The sequence below is a fragment of the Branchiostoma lanceolatum genome, chromosome 9 (assembly GCF_035083965.1).
Source record: "Branchiostoma lanceolatum isolate klBraLanc5 chromosome 9, klBraLanc5.hap2, whole genome shotgun sequence".
In the NCBI taxonomy this organism is placed as follows: domain Eukaryota; kingdom Metazoa; phylum Chordata; class Leptocardii; order Amphioxiformes; family Branchiostomatidae; genus Branchiostoma; species Branchiostoma lanceolatum.
In genome coordinates this window covers 20,329,259-20,345,966 of record NC_089730.1, presented here as the reverse complement: position 1 = coordinate 20,345,966, position 16,708 = coordinate 20,329,259, and the positions used below count along the sequence as shown (strand labels likewise).

The 16,708-nt window shown below is 43.9% G+C and overlaps 2 protein-coding genes across 2 annotated transcripts; both read left to right on the top strand.

The window, feature by feature from the left end:
• Nucleotides 1-2,305: 2,305 nt before the first annotated feature.
• LOC136442293 (torsin-1A-interacting protein 2-like) lies at nucleotides 2,306-5,992 on the top strand. Its single transcript, XM_066439072.1, has 4 exons — nucleotides 2,306-3,107; nucleotides 3,567-3,726; nucleotides 4,370-4,494; nucleotides 5,070-5,992. The coding sequence occupies exons 1-4, from the start codon at nucleotides 2,451-2,453 to the stop codon at nucleotides 5,334-5,336; spliced, it is 1,209 nt and encodes a 402-aa protein (XP_066295169.1). The 5' UTR covers nucleotides 2,306-2,450; the 3' UTR covers nucleotides 5,337-5,992.
• Nucleotides 5,993-6,598: 606 nt separating this feature from the next.
• On the top strand, nucleotides 6,599-16,660 carry LOC136442677 (CUB and sushi domain-containing protein 1-like). The gene is made up of 14 exons (XM_066439621.1): nucleotides 6,599-6,770; nucleotides 8,478-8,561; nucleotides 8,632-8,715; nucleotides 8,926-9,009; nucleotides 9,220-9,303; nucleotides 9,514-9,597; nucleotides 9,661-9,744; nucleotides 9,808-10,048; nucleotides 11,020-11,159; nucleotides 11,605-11,708; nucleotides 12,174-12,312; nucleotides 13,102-13,290; nucleotides 14,762-14,911; nucleotides 15,750-16,660. Exons 1-14 carry the CDS (start codon nucleotides 6,599-6,601, stop codon nucleotides 16,049-16,051), a joined length of 1,941 nt encoding a protein of 646 aa, XP_066295718.1. The 3' UTR covers nucleotides 16,052-16,660.
• Nucleotides 16,661-16,708: the final 48 nt, after the last annotated feature.

Genomic DNA, 16,708 nt, shown 5'->3' with positions numbered 1-16,708 from the left:
TAAGCGTTATCTCATTACTCAAGGACCAAGAATGCTTAGAATGGAAGCTAGATGGTTAACTTATGGCATTTCAGTGCTTAATATCGACTAGGCCTAGGCAAAAGGTGATCTACATCTTAGAAGTGCTAAATTACTATCATAACAACAGGGTAGGCTACGTTAAGAGGTTTTAGCCGATGCCGCTACGATTAAGATTTAAAAGTTCTTTAAGATATTTCATTCCATATTCAAGTAATAATACACTCCAGAAACAAGTGTTCATTTCAAACACTCTACATTCTTTTGACATTCTTTTGAATGCAAAATCAAAAGTTTCAAATTTCGTAAGATAAGGACAAGAACTAACCATTCATAATCATGTAACCCAGTTGCCCCCCTCCCCATACATACGTACCCTCATTTTGACGGAAAAAATTAACAATGAAGTAACTACAATACAAAATGGGTTTATTGAAGATTTGTAATGGGTTTTGGAACTCGCAGCAAAAAAATATACATATGAAGAAATATAACATCTGTTTCAGGAGTGTCAATACCACCTTGGGTCAAAGTGATAACTTAAAGATAAAGATTTACGATAATGCTTTTCATATTACTCGGAAAAAACATAAGTAAATAAACATAAAGCCTAAACATAAAGCCTTTAATTCTTCTCTGCTCAATTAAATTACAGTTGAGATTCCTAACATTAAAATCAGTGTCGGAAGGCTTTCTACTTATCAAAATTGAGAATCTTGAACAATTCGAAAATCAAAATACTAAAGCCCAATCACATACCAGATATCATTACAATTCATTTACATTTTCTTGGGCCAAAAAACAAACAAAAACTCAAGCCACAAGCCACAAGCGTAAGTGATTGACGATGTAACCTCTTAGCAAAGTCAATTAGCATATCTTAAAGTGAGGGACTTAAAACATCTTAAAAGAAGCAAAATCACCCACCCACCCTAAAACACCCTTGGCATTGAAGGGTTAAAGGCCGTAGTGTGAATTAAAATGTTACTTTAAAGTAGGAACACAAAAAGGCAGAGTTCAGAAAATGGAAATACATGAAAATCAACAAGGCCTTTAAACAAAAAAAGTAACGAAAAACATTTGAGACAAAAAATGTAACTTTGATGACATCCCTTTCATTGAAAAGCCACACAGAGTTGAGTTTATTGAGCTTATTGAAAAAATCCGTTGAATATCATTCATCATTATTAAAGTGGAAATCTGCATGTTAAATTCACAATCAGGACTTTGACAAAGACATGAAATGTGAAGTTAAAATATAAAAGAGAATAAACTAGGCCCAAATATAATTGAGAAAAAAGAAAGTGCCTGTGAAGCAAGTAATGTAACATATCAAAAATGGAGAAATTGTGTTGGAGTGAGATCAGGGCGATACTTTAAAAAGTAAGCAGAGGAATGTTAAACTGTAATGTTCCCGATTCTGTATAAGAGGGAACTGCCTTGATGTGTTCGTTCTGCATAACATTATGAAATATATATGACATTATAAAGCTTGGTGATGAAATAAAGGTGCTGGAAGAAATATCTTGGACGTCTCTGTGTATTCATTGTTTGAAATAATACTACTAGTAACTATATCATGAAAATAAAGAAAGCTATGAGTTTAGGTTATGATTATTTATTTATCCTTTTGAGTTTGCATTATGGAGTAGATTTTTTGTACACAAAAAAGGGTTATTTAGAATCGGTGTTGCCCGCTTTAATCGTAAAAATCAATTCGAACTCGTAAAGCTTTGTATAAACATGTAGCTACCTTGTATACAAACAAACCAAGCAAACAACTCTGCAAGTATGACCTCCCAGGCAAGGGTCATGGAAGGGGGCGGTGTACCTTTATCCCGATCTTCTATTGAATGAGTTGTTTTGATTGTACGTAGTTCGTAATGGGCCGCTTTAGTTCAAAGCAACGTAGGGCGTAATCGTTATGGGCCCTGGGCTGGGAATTTCAGGTAATTCGTAATGCAATAATCCCATACAGAGCCTCAGTGCTAAGCTCCAAGCAGAGGTTGGAAGGCAAAATTGTTAGGTTTTTCTCAAGGTAAAGCAGTTATTATGAGGTGAAGCATGATGTTTTTTTTCTGTTTTTTTTTTTTTTTTCTTTTTCTTCTAGCTCCCTGTTTTGTTACAAATTACCCCTCTGGTAACGAAAGTCGTTTGTTGCAAAAATGGGAAGCTAGAAAAACGTTACAATATTGCCTCGTACATCTGCTTGATAGGAGATCGCCTCATTACTACAACAACGGCGACTCGATTTTATAGCAGGACACCCCCGCCAGCGTAGTGAGTTCTTCCAGATTAGTGCATAGTGGGTAATAAACATGGCCGCGCCCTGCTAAAAAGTATGGCGCGGTTTCACTTTCGTCAGCTTAAATGGACGTTTTGCCGAGTTTCAGGCACTTTCGCCAGCCTAGCGACAGGTCAGCTGTAGAAGAATGAGTCGTAGCGGACTGAGACGCCAGCCCTTGCACGGGGCAGACGCCGCAGGGCGAGGGACGCGACCTGACGCGCGACTCGGCTCGGGGGAAGTCCCACTCTCCCCCGGCCGACGCCGAGCCAACATGGACGGTGGGCCGACCCGAGCGAAGCCCGGCGGTATGGGAAGTTTCTCCGAAGACTCTGAAGATCCTGACACCTCACAAGATTCCCGGCTAAGCGACTTCAGTGGGGAGGAGTCGGCCGGACCGTCTCCCGTGGCGTCCCGAACCCGCAGCAAAGACTCGGTCGAGCGGGACTTGAAGCGTAGAAAGGCCGCTAAAGCTGGCTCCAAACAACGGGCGAGCAAGGAGAACGTAGAAACTGTCGCACAGACTAAAGCTTCGCCTTTACAAGCACGAACGTCGCCACTTCGTTCTGATAGATCAAAGGTTGACGGTGCAGCGAAGAATGCAACAGATCCCGCGGCATTATGCATGTATATCGTAATCATAGGGCTCGTTATAGTCGCCCTGACTGCAATAGTTTTGCCGATGCTTCGGAAGGATCCACTGCAGTCGCAGGGGGCGCCGGCCATCGACTCCCCCGAACTGTACAAGGAATACGTCAGGAAGTTGAAGACTTTGTTTCCCAATCAGAACCAACGCACGTGGACGGTGAGAACATTATTGTCTTCTATTAGTGTCATGATGATACTGTAAAAAGTACTTCATAAAAAAAATTATAGATGTGCATGTACATCATATCATTCATATGCATACTAATAGCTAGTACATGTAACGTTAGCAATAAGCACCCCCTGGCAGAACAGACAACGGCCTTGATGCCATCCTACTACTAGTAGTAGTAGTTAGTTTACTGGGGCCCCTAGTTCTTTTGGGAAGAGTATGAGAGTCTAGGATGGCACCCATGTTAGAACAGACGGAAACTGCACTCCAGAAACAAACACACCCACACAAGCCAGAATAATACTCCTGCGAGTAAAGTAATGATGCTTCTTGCATGTTGCAGGTTGTTGCTGCGATGAGTTGTGCCCTAATCTGTAAGTGTAACAACCATACACACAAGACCACCTTGTCTCTTCCTTGTTTGTGAAGTAGTGTTACATGTTGCAGGTCATTGGTGCGATGGGTCGCGCCCTCCTGTACCCGCCCGCCATTATTACCCAGCCTGCAGTGCTGCTGGTTGCGTCCGCGCCGGGAACACACGACACGGCGAGGTGCGTCGCCAGGCTCGTCGCTCAGGGATTCGATAAGAGGCCTACTGTCGTGCACGGTAAGGATGGGACTTTCATAAACCGAACATATACATATGACATTTAGAAATAGAACGCTTGGTACTCTAGCCTGCATATCAGCCTTCATGACGGTGTACTAGTGTACCTACCTACCTACCCACCTAGTCCTTTGACCTCCGGGTCGTTGGGGGGACAAGGTAGAAATGAAGATGGACATATGTACTAGTGTTGGAGCAAGCAAAAGCTAACCTAGTAATATATATGGTAAACCTAGAGTTGGCAAAAACAAGCAGGTGAAGAATTTGTAAGAGAAGTAGGCCTAAGGCTATAGCTGTGTTATATCTTATAAGGTACCATAGGCTTCATTCCAGTATGCTGATATTATGGATTTTGCTTTTTGGTAAGTATAGCTAACAATTTTTATTTGCTTGCTTTGCATAACTGGTAAACTGCCTTAAGGCTGTTTTGTACAGTCTGGACTGTAAGGTTTGATCCACTCACACAAATTTTGAAGTGTGGTGGGATCTTTAATGTGTCAATAACCTTGACCACCTTGCCACACACATTCCTATATTTTCATATACTAGTATTGCTATAGCATGCACATGAAGCTAATCGTTCCACCAAACTCAGAACTGTTGCCACACAACTAATGCTTTCTCGTGAATGTTCCCCCCACAGGTGAGCAGCTGAAAGGTCTGGATGCAGATGAAGCTAAGAAGCGCCTAGACGAGGTTCTCCATGCAGGGTTCAGTCAGGGAGGCAAGGCAGCTGTAGTCTACAGTCTACAGGACATTCCCCTACAGGTATGGGTAGCTATAAAGGTTCAGTTTGGAAGTGTTGTAAGATCCTTGGTAGGTAGGTAGGTAGGTAAAATCTCCCTCTTCATGCCTACCATGCAACACACACCCACACCCATGACCAGGAAGTCTAGGGATTAGGAAGGTAGGTAAAATCCTTAAGCTATATGTAGACTCTTCAGTAGAGAATGATAGATAGAAGTAAAGTTTTGTTACCAAACATGGATTAATGCTGGGTCTAGGATTATCTTTAACAATCTGGTTTGGACATGTAGGACTGTACTAGTAGGTTTGGCCTTAGTATGTACACTTTTGTGCTACTGCTACTTCCCTGTATCATTGAATCTGTAAACCAGTACACAGATAATGAGGGAGCTACCCTGATAAAAGAAAGCGAAGTCTGACTTGATCTTTGTTATAATTTGTCTGACCTTTACCTCCTCTATCATGACCTCAATGAAAAGCAGCCAATGGGCCTATTTCCTTTTTTGTTAAGTAAGCAAAGGCTCAAACATGCAAATAGATAGAAAATGAATTGATATCAAAAAATAAACAAGAAACATCCACATTCTACATTTCAGGCCAACCTCATCTTCCACTCCTACTGTGACAACACCAATGCCCCCTACAAGGAAACGGCCATCATCCTGGTACTGCAGCTGGAAGAACCCATCCACATGGACCGGTCCAACTCCGAGATAGAGGGGGAGGCCATGGACAGACTACAGAACCACTTGGAGAGGGACTGGGTTTTAGACATAGACAAGGTCGGAGCTTTGATGAGCAGGATGGCAGGATTTGTGCTTGTAGTGGACAAAAGTGATGATTTGCCGACAAGCTGCTCTTAGTAGTTATAAGAAAGAGGCTATGAATATTCTCTAGAAACTATATGATATCTGTAATATCTGATTCAGAATACTTACAGTTAAGCCACTGTCACACAGTCAACGGCTGAATAAGTTGATTGCCAGAAGGTAGCCAATTTTTTTTTAGGTAATCAAAGAGTCAAACTTTTTTTGCCTGAAAAACTACTGTCACTTTAGACGGAGCTTGGTGACCTCCGGACCTTGACTGATCCCTAAAAATTGCACAGTGATTGAGAGAACACCTGCTGTATTCATGAGAAAATATCCTTAAGAGCTCACAGGCTCGTCCGCAAAGCTTTTCTTCTGCTGTATTATGCCGGCTTTGTAGTATTTTAACCAGATATGGGTGACTTGAATAATGAAATGGAAATTGTTATAATCAATAAGGGCCTCCTCAATGTATGATTATAAACAGAGTGTGGCGGTGGAAATGTAATGCTTTGGTAAGTCAAGTTGTTGTAGCAACTTACATGACCTGCAACCCTGCAAAGCTGGTGTGCTTGCAAAACTTACTGTGGCCAGTCTCACATGGCTGATTGTACCAAACATTTGCTTCAAGAGCTTTATAGTTTTATATTGGACTAGAATAATGGTGAATTGCTGGTGTTCTATGTGTAAATAAATATATGCAGACATTAGACTGTCGTTGTGTGGATTTATTTTTCATTCTTTAGTACATACAGTCCATGCAATGGTGGTTTGTTTGTCACTATAAGCCTTTCTCAGCTTTGGCTCGGCGGCTTCCAGCTGTCAGCAATGTGTTGTAACATTTGCCAATAAATAAATAGATAAGGTCATAAAAATGCAATTTAGATTGCTTACAAGGAGCATCATTAAGATATTTGACCAATATGTACCTTTCTATCAGCACTCAAAGCAGTCAGTTAGAAGCAACTTACCCACATGTGTACTAGGCTATGTACGACATAGCCTCATAGTTTACATCGATTGTTACGTGTTTTCGTCTAACCCCTGTGAGCGCAGTATGTACATATAGACTGGATATTGGATACTTTATTAAGTCCATTAGCCAACATGTAAGATCTGCAAGCGGCTAATCTTCATGGACATAAAACAGACAAAAATAAGACATACATACATACTACATAAAAGTCAGTATTTACAATCTCAATCTACTGAATCAGATTTATATACACGAGAAGCTCGCAACCTGGGCGTATTAAGAGCCATAAATAAACAGACTGGGTCACTTCGTTAATGTTCAACCTTATGTTGGCTCCGTCATGTCGAAAGGTCCGCTGTCCCGTGTAAACATAGGATTGGTTGCAACAACTTTGCGGAAGTGGCGAACTCCTGACGTGAGCAAAAATGCACAGAAGAGAAAGACCATGACAATGACCATGTTCGTGGTGTTCTTGGCGGTCATCGGAGCTTCGGCAGAGTTCAGGGATAAAGGTGAGTTCAGCAATTTTGGCCTGCACGTTTTGTTTCAAGAATATGACGCCAAAAACATTTTTAATACGACAGACAAATGTCCTTGGCCCAGTCTTGACAATTAAAATGGTCACCTGCCTATCTGTAGAGGGTAAGCCATGAATGTAGGTTACAAACTCTACGCAGGACTAGATTCTACATCACTCTATAGATGTTTTTGAGAGCATGGCAACAGTTTGAGGATGATCACATCTAAGGCAGCAGCAAGTCAATTTATGGATAACATCCAGGCGCGCGAACATTTATTTGGGCCTCATTTATAAAAAGAATAGAAATTTCGTTCCTCTCCGGCGATGGTCTACATGAAAAGAAAATAATGAGAATGGGAAAATATGTCGTGTGGTGGCCTTGATTGTACTCAGTGATTTAGCCATGGGTGTAGTTATGAAAGTGAAACTAGTTCGGTCTTTGTAGAAGTGACGTCACTAGTGTGGTAGCCTTGAGTGTAGTTCTTAATACTAGGCTACAACAATGGCGTCACTCCCTGCACCTCCTGGATATAGGAATAAAGGAGTTGTGGGCTGTGATACTATGCCGCTTCAATTCTTGTGACAACGTTTATAATTCAGAATTAGACATATTGGGCACATTGTCTATTTTTCACCCGTCTTGAGTTTTTTCTCTCACATTAAATTTTTCGTCTGTCATCCATTAAGTTTACTTGCCCTGGATTTATCAAGATTTTGACATCTCCCTATTTTTGTGCGTTGATATATGGTAATTTGTTAAAAGGATAGCATTTTTTCTATGCCAAAACGCCTGGATCATGTCAAAATTGTGTCACCAAGGCGAAAATGGAATATTTGCCGTGTTTTTAAGTTTGTGGCAGTGCTATATCAACGCACTGCTACAGTATTGGACAAAATGATCGCGGTGGTTTTAAGTTCGCAGTGAAACGGTCGCCGTGAAAACCGCGAACATAAAACCACCGCGAACATTTCTGAATTTACAGTGCCTTTTTCTTTTTTCTATGTCAAAACGCCCGTGTTATGTTGACGTTATGACGCATTAACCAAAGTCCGTCTCATAGCCTAAAGTTTAAACACATGACATCTGCTCGATCGATATAATAGAACGTTAGAACAGGGTCGATTCGTGCATACCCATAGCATTGCATATGTGTACATGCTTACGTCATCTCCAAGCAGATGCAAGGCCGGATATAGCCCAATCTCAGTGCTTTATGTTTTTTCTTTCGACATTTTGCGCATCTTTCTAGCATCGCACAAAAAACTCCTACTAATAACATTAAAGTAAAGAACATGGATCGAAAATAGTTTTTTTAATGAACTCGCTCAGTGGAAGGCTGTAGGGGCGACTCATCTTATGCTACGGTCATATTTCCAAGCCGGGGCCCGGCCGGGCTGTTTAAGAAAACAAACAATAAAAGACGCATATCAAGAATATACATAACGTATGGTAAGGAATAATTTTTTCAAAAGTTTCGTATGTTTTTTTGTCTTTTATATCATAGTTTTCGTTCCCACAAGCTGCCCGACCGGGCCCCGGGTTGGAAATGGGACCTTAGCATAAGCACTGAACTAATTCTTACTGTAGCAGCATCTTTTCAAGAAGGTCAAAATCATCAATATAAGTTGAGATTGACTTGTTTGATATTGTATGGGCAAAACGCATAATGAAAATGAATTATAACATGCCCTGTTCCAGTCTCCTGTTCCCTGGGGACTATGTTGCTGACGGACCCGATAGGAAACATCTCCAGTCCCGGCAGGTACCCGCACTACTACACCAGTAACTGCGGACTGTCTATACTAGCGTACTAAATAACTAATCTAACATCATATAACATGCCCTGCTCCAGCCTCCTGTACCCTGGGGACTATGCTACTGACGGACCCGATAGGAAACATCTCCAGCCCCGGCCGGTACCCGCACTACTACACCAGTAACTGTCTATACTAGCGTACTAAATAACTAATCTAACATCATATAACATACCCTGCTCCAGTCTCCTGTACCCTGGGGACTATGCTACTGACGGACCCGATAGGAAACATCTCCAGCCCCGGCCGGTACCCGCACTACTACACCAGTAACTGTCTATACTAGCGTACTAAATAACTAATCTAACATCATGTAACATGCCCTGCTCCAGTCTCCTGTACCCTGGGGACTATGCTACTGACGGACCCGATAGGAAACATCTCCAGCCCCGGCCGGTACCCGCACTACTACACCAGTAACTGTCTATACTAGCGTACTAAATAACTAATCTAACATCATATAACATACCCTGCTCCAGCCTCCTGTTCCCTGGGGACTATGTTGCTGACGGACCCGATAGGAAACATCTCCAGCCCCGGCCGGTACCCGCACTACTACACCAGTAACTGTCTATACTAGCGTACTAAATAACTAATCTAACATCATATAACATGCCCTGCTCCAGCCTCCTGTACCCTGGGGACTATGTTGCTGACGGACCCGATAGGAAACATCTCCAGCCCCGGCCGGTACCCGCACTACTACACCAGTAACTGTCTATACTAGCGTACTAAATAACTAATCTAACATCATATAACATGCCCTGCTACAGCCTCCTGTTCCCTGGGGACTATGTTACTGACGGACCCGATAGGAAACATCTCCAGTCCCGGCCGGTACCCACACTACTACACCAGTAACTGTCTATACTAGCGTACTAAATAACTAATCTAACATCATATAACATGCCCTGCTCCAGCCTCCTGTTCCCTGGGGACTATGTTGCTGATAGACCCGATAGGAAACATCTCCAGCCCCGGCCGGTACCCGCACTACTACACCAGTAACTGTCTATACTAGCGTACTAAATAACTAATCTAACATCATATAACATGCCCTGCTCCAGCCTCCTGTACCCTGGGGACTGTGCTGCTGACGGATCCGATAGGAAACATCTCCAGCTCCGGCCGGTACCCGCACTACTACACCAGTAACTGTCTATACTAGCGTACTAAATAACTAATCTAACATCATATAACATGCCCTGCTCCAGCCTCCTGCCCCCTGGGGACTATGTTGCTGATAGACCCGATAGGAAACATCTCCAGCCCGGGCCGGTACCCGCACTTCTACAACAACAACCAGCAGTGCGAGTGGAACATCCGGGCACCCGACGGCTACACCGTCAAGGTCACTTTCAAGGGCATCCAGCTGAAGGAGTCGGCGGATCAAAGAAACCCAAACCTTGTCAGTATCTATGATGGGGGTAAATCGCAGGAAAACATGCTATACAGGTAGGCTTAATACTGTAAATGCCTTTAAGTTCGCGTGGGTTTTATTTCGCGTAAGGGCGAAAATGGAGTATCTGCGGTGTTTTCAAGTTTGCGGCAGCGCTATAGTCACATGCTGCTACACCACGAACATAAAACCACCGCAAACATTTCTGCGTCAGCCTCAAGCGCCAAACTTCTGCACGTAAAAGAACCAAACATACTTATCGAGAAGATTAGGGGTGACCCGGTGTGCTTGGCCAAAAACGCAAGCCGTGGCGAAGCCGCATTGCACTATCATTACATGTAGCTACTTGAAAAAGCATTACGCTTCACCTCAATTGAGGATGACTGCTTTAATGATGATGATGATGAATGGTTTATTCAAAAATAAATCCCTCGCAGCCTATTAGGCTGAATTGCGGATTTGACAATGTTTAAAATTAATTTCTGTACAACATGGCAACATTATTACATAAAAACATGGCAACATTATCATATAAAAGACCGTGATAAACAGACGTTTGGTTTTGCATTAGCAAAATCTAAAATATACTATTAGAAAATGAGCATACACTTTAAAAGCCTTGGTAAAATATAAGAACTTAAGCATTTAGAAGTCGAACAATATAGGATATGGGAGAGTTCTTAAGTCTGTCTGTCCTGCACTCGATAGGTCGATATTTGTCCCTGTTTCTGGTGGATCTATCGTGTCAGTCAGACCCCTTTGGTGGCACCATTGACGAACTATGTGATTCCAACTGAGTCCCAAACTTAAGACACAGTTTCTGCCTGCGGTCTGAGAGCAACGGGAGGTAAAAGTCTTTCCTGGCTTGTTCATAGCTAGTAAACCGCCTTCCAAGTATTGTCCGAACTGCTCTCCGTTGAACTGCTTCGAGCTTGTCCGACTGTGCGCAGGTGAGCCCCGGATGCCAGACTGGCGCACAGTATTTCAGTAGTGGTCGTACAAATGATGCATAATTTACTTACTACAGATGGACAGGTAAATCCACCCAGCACCACCCGGCGCGTCCGGGCCCGATCATCAGCTACACGAACCAGGTCTTTATCACATTCCGGGCTTACGGAGGGGACGACACGATAAACATGGAGGGGTTCTATCTGGACTATCGCAGTAAGTCATGATGGCTGGCAATTGTATTTCAAAACGTGTCTAATGTTTCACTCACTCAGCCGATAGCTAGCAGTCGTACTGCTTTATTCTTGAAAGTCATCATATCTTTAGTTTTTTTAATCATAAGTGACCAAATGAAACAAAGTGGCACTGCACTCAAACACAATATTTCATTATACAACAGCACCACAGAAATCAATAGTGGCAAACCTAAGCTATTCAAGATTCAAATAAGATTGATGTCCAACTGAATACAATCTGATCCAACAAGATAAATGTAAGTGATTTAAAGTAGTACAGACTACGGTATAGTATAGCACACGGTGCCTAGCTCCTATAGCTCTTGCTTAGAAAACACAACAAGTCTGGGTACTTGTATTTGTAATATATTATTTGAAGCTACATGTTCATATTACTTTCAGACCATTAAATGTTTTTTCTACAGTTCTACCGGCCGGTACCCCCCACCCAGGGGAGTGTGTGGACTACGGCCCCGTCCCGAACGGCAGGACGTTCCCCCCACACGGGCCGTACAGGATAGACGACACGGTACGGGAAGCGCAGCTCTCTTTTGTGTGTGTGATGTTTACATAATTTCTAGCCGAAATCTATGTATCTATCAATCTATCTATCTATCTATCTATCTATCTATCTATCTATCTATCTATCTATCTATCTATCTATCTATCTATCTATCTATCTATCTATCTATCTATCTATCTATCCATCCATCTACCCATCTATCCATCTACCCATCTACCCATCTATCCATCTACCCATCTATCCAAGTTATATTTCTATTTGATATCCATGTATCTATCTATCTAATATCTAGCTTTGTGTTCATCCATCTATCTCGCTCTATCCATCTTAATTATCTATCCTTCCACCCATCTATATACATGTATCTATCTCGTATGTACCTCTCAATATATGTTTATATATTGTGTATAAAAGCGGGAGGGAAAGAAAAGGAGAAAGAAACTGTGTATCCTGTTCTTGTTCTGACCAAAGCTCCGGCTGGAGTGTGCTAGCGGTACGCAGTCCTCCTCCGTGGTTGGTGACGTGTTCCAGTGTGAACAGAAGCGCGGCAGGACTTTCCCGCAGTGGCGCCTCCGCACAGGCGAACTGTTGTCTAACGTCACGTGCACAGGTAACGGTATACTTTTTACTAATATTAAAAATAAAATAAAATTTGACCACTTTTCAACATTGTACAGATTTCAATACATACATGACACTCTCCAAGCAGAGGTTGGTGGAGAAAATTGTGACCTTTTCAGTCATTTTAACTCGAGAATGATCAGACGGTCAAATCGTTTGTATGTGTGAACCTTTGTTTATTCATGATAAGCTCAAATCGGCACGCAGGTCGCTTTTCATCGAGGTCATGAGGGAAGAGGTAAGGGTCAGATACAGTATAGCAGAGATACACAGTTATTTAAATCCTAACGTAAGCTAACTCTATCAACAGATTTCATAACATATATATGGTACAGCATATACAATCGGTACAACATACAACACGAGTAAGACAAAAGCTGATTCATGGTCCATGTCCGTTCGTTTTGTTCATTTCCGTTACTTCAAGAGTCTCTTAAGTGAAGTTATACTGAATGATAGATGAGAGATGAGATGCAATAATGTGTATTTACTTACTTATTGGTTCAGCATGTACATGCCAGGGTTGCCCAACTAGCCGGAGGCTATTACTAAGAGCGAACCCATGTGCGGTCATAGGACTGTAGGTTTTGATCCATCGCACACCGGGGCATGCCCCTTCTCTTTTCCGAAAGGTGTGGTGGGTTCTTTAACGTGCGCGGGGTGTGGCTCTCCCCAAGCACGGGACCTCCATTTAACGTCCTATCCGAGGAACGTCCCTAACCCTAGATGAGTTAGGTACTCATTTACACCTGATGTGTATTTGCTCGACACCATGCAGCGAGGTGCGGAGTTCTGGACAGCGGGGTGGGTTACGGGGCGCTGCGCAGCCCGGGCTGGCCCGACCCGGACGCCGAGGAGCCGAACCGCGACTGCCGGTGGACCATCTACCCCGGGAACGGCTACGGACTCAGGCTCTTCTTCAACCGCACGGACTTCAGGACAAGTCACGAGTACATAGAGGTGAACGGTAGGTTGTCCAATCCATTTTGCGTACATTACGTATCTGTACATGTGTCTGACTTCTTATGCTAGGGTCACATTTCCTATCCGGGGCCCGGCCGAGCAGTCCTTGTGAACGAAAAGGATGATATGAAAGACATCAAAAACACAAAACGTACCTAAAATTATTCAAGAGCATAGCTTGTGCAAATGTATGGGCAAACACTTTGATTTTTCGTTTCCGTAAACAGCCCGGCCGGGCCCCGGTTAGGAAATGTGACCCTAGCATTACATTAGCATACCTAGCCTATTTTCAGGCTGTCTCTCTATTCACCGCAACCCGGGCCTCACATAGCCTCTACCAGGCTCCGCGGATCGCTGGAAAAATGGTAAAAATTGGCCAAATAGAGTCAAAAGTATTCCTAGGGAGTCGTCTACGGAGAGAAGGACATTAGGCGACCCACTCTGGAAGAGGCTAGCGCTGCACGAAATGGCATCGGATCCCGGCGGATACGTACAGGCACTCATCCGGAAATATTCCAAAGCCCGTGCGGATTTAGCCAGATCCGTTAGTTACGTTGGATCCGTCAGTATCCGTCAGTATCCACCCAAAATACAGAAAAATCCCTGTACGTATCCGCCGGGATTCGATTCTTCTTCTGTGTAGTCCAAATTCAAAGTCAACTTGCCGATACATTTTTTTATCCAGAAACACTTCCCCTGCTGTTGAACCCTACTTAAACCTAACGTAACATGACCTATTTACGTGCAGAACCTATTTACGTCCGGTTTGGCTCATGTCCACATGTCGCGGTGTATTATGCCAAAGCCTGTTCTCATGAGCAATAAAGAACATCATAAGTATGATCCTTAGCCATCTCTTTAATTTTTGCACAGCAAAACATAATGGCCATGCGTTTACCACGTGAACGCCATGTGCCGCGCATGTGGGGGGAAATTTACAGATAAACATTGTGTTTTTTTTCCATCGCGTTAAGCAAGTGGCCGGACAGATATAGTGATTTTACTATCATTTGTCTGCAGACTACTTTGGACAGTTACTGTGCATTTTTTTCTGGTCTATGTTCTTCAAGCATAGCACTAGAAGGGAAAAGATTCAGAAGTGGACGATAATGGGTTACCCTAGCACAATTCTTCATCATATACCTCAGTATAAATACATGCTCGCACGGCGTTAAACAGGCGGAGAAAAACTTACAGACCATGGATTTTATTTTTAGAAGAGCTGACATTTCTGCCCATGGGTTTGAAATTTGGCTCTGTCCGCGCGGTTTTAAGATAAATACGTTTTGAATAAATCGGACGTTAATTGGTGATGTTACGTTACGTATACATTTCTAACTTGAATTTGAATTGGGAACCCTCTAGCGTAACATACCAGCTTTACTGCCACGCCGTATCTCACCGAGCGACTGATATTATTATGCACGTGTCTGGGTCCAGATTTGTACAAAATTCAACCACCTGTTCCTCACCAGGTCGCAATCTGAACTGTCGGCTGGACCAGCAGACTCCTTACCCTCCCGACAACATGTTAGAGACGGACCGAGAACACAACTTCGGGCGGGTGGATGTTCAGTACTCCGGCTCCCTCATCAGGGGGTCCAGCGTGGAGATTTTCTTCTCGTGTAAGTATTGTTGTATCCGTGAATCATTTCATTAGGTTGGAGACTTACTGGATAAGAGTGTTCTTTACTAACAACCAGGACATACAATCACAACCGACGTTTCACTATAATTCCAGACTGCAGGTTAGGCGTCTCTGCAGTGACAGTACTAGACCAGTAGGAACCTTTTTTTAACGAACTAATTGCCCTAATGAAGGTGACAGGCGGTCACAGAAACATGGGCTTTGATTTCATGTCTTCGTTGTGAATAAAGAACATTGTCATCCAAGTATTTTTTCTTCTTCAGAATGTGGGTCTAGAATAGCCTGGTATCGATTATATTCTAGCTCTGCCTGGCGTGGTTGTTACGGCTCCCACATTTGAGTCATTCCGCGCCAGGCTGGAGGCCTGCCCGCCTTAGCCTGGGACCTCCTCCTTCTCTACTTTGCCCCTCGCGGGGTCATTTGGGGGTATCTTAAGTTGAAGTGAAGCTCCGCAGGGCTCGTTTGATCGCTTACCTGCAGACTATATATTCTGTGTGGAAGAGATTGTTTCAGAAACCTGGTCACCAGTCCCTATGGGTCAGCTTTGGGGTGTTCTACCGGGCCCAGTCTGCTTAGCATTGGCCTGCTTCTGTCAGCCTGTCTTTGCAAGCCTATCGAGTAATCGCTGATCCTACATCGAACTAATTAAGTGCCAACTAACTAAGCCAAGCCCCCCCCCACACACACACACACACTCACACACACGCACGCACACACACACACACACACTCACACACACACACACACACACACACACACACACACACACACACACACACACACACACTTATACATTTTTTTCGGTTCCATCGTAGCTGAATACTGCGGCGACCCGGGGAAGATCCACCACGGTTTGCGGACGGACTCGACCACGTCACTGCCCGAGCTTGCCGGGAAGGTGTTCCATCCGGGAGACTCGGTGACGTACTCGTGCGAACCTGGGTACGAGATGGTCGGACAGTCGACCCTGACATGCGCAGAGGGAACGGTCTACAAGTACAGCTGGGACGGCCACAGACCCTACTGTACACGTATGGGCTCTGTTATATGTAACGTAACGCAATGCAATAGGTTTACCACAGCAAATTCAGTACATTACACTGACTCTCAGGCATAGCTATTTGTTACCGGGTCCCGCGTTGATTTTACGGCCGAGTTAAAGTCACCACGGGGCCCGGCCGTACCCAAAAATAGCGCGGTAGTCGCGGGGTGACCCACAGGGCACGTAGGGGTCACGCCAGAAAGTGCAAAAAAACACAGCCCGTCAACTACACGGCGGGGCCCTTTTTTTCAACTGGGACCGAAGCATTAAGGGTAGAACCAAGGCGGTTTTATATACTTTTTTTTTTATAAAACCTCCTTGGTAGAACTAATTCATAACATAACATAACATAACATAGTGTTCGGATAGGAGGCATATTGCCTAAAAGATCCGCGTCTTAAGCTAAAAGTTCAGAGTTTGTAATGAGAGTTTATGTTGGGCTGGGAGAGTACTCCAGTTTTACCGATCTTTGCGTTACTCCTGAACCGTCAGGATCCAGCTGGCCCCCCTGCCTCGACCCCGGCGTGCCCGCAGACGGCGCCCAGCACAGCCCCGATGGTTATGACGTCGGCAGCACCGTCACGTTCACCTGCAACCCCGGCTACTACCCGCGCGGCTCCCGGGCGAGGACCTGCGGGCCCCGGCCGGACGGTATCTCCGAGTGGAGCGGGGTGCAACCGACATGTCTCCGTAAGCTTCAATAGACCGATCCTGTCGAACACCATATCGAAC

Bases quoted from the DNA above. Each gene is read 5' to 3' on its own strand.
- LOC136442293 (XM_066439072.1), top strand. From the start codon at position 2,451: ATGAGTCGTAGCGGACTGAGACGCCAGCCCTTGCACGGGGCAGACGCC. The intron at 3,727-4,369 runs GTAAGGATGGGA...TTCCCCCCACAG, and splicing joins GAGGCCTACTGTCGTGCACG to GTGAGCAGCTGAAAGGTCTG. The intron at 4,495-5,069 runs GTATGGGTAGCT...TCTACATTTCAG, and splicing joins TACAGGACATTCCCCTACAG to GCCAACCTCATCTTCCACTC.
- LOC136442677 (XM_066439621.1), top strand. From the start codon at position 6,599: ATGTCGAAAGGTCCGCTGTCCCGTGTAAACATAGGATTGGTTGCAACA. The intron at 9,598-9,660 runs GTAACTGTCTAT...GCCCTGCTCCAG, and splicing joins GTACCCGCACTACTACACCA to CCTCCTGTACCCTGGGGACT. The intron at 11,709-12,173 runs GTACGGGAAGCG...TTCTGACCAAAG, and splicing joins CGTACAGGATAGACGACACG to CTCCGGCTGGAGTGTGCTAG.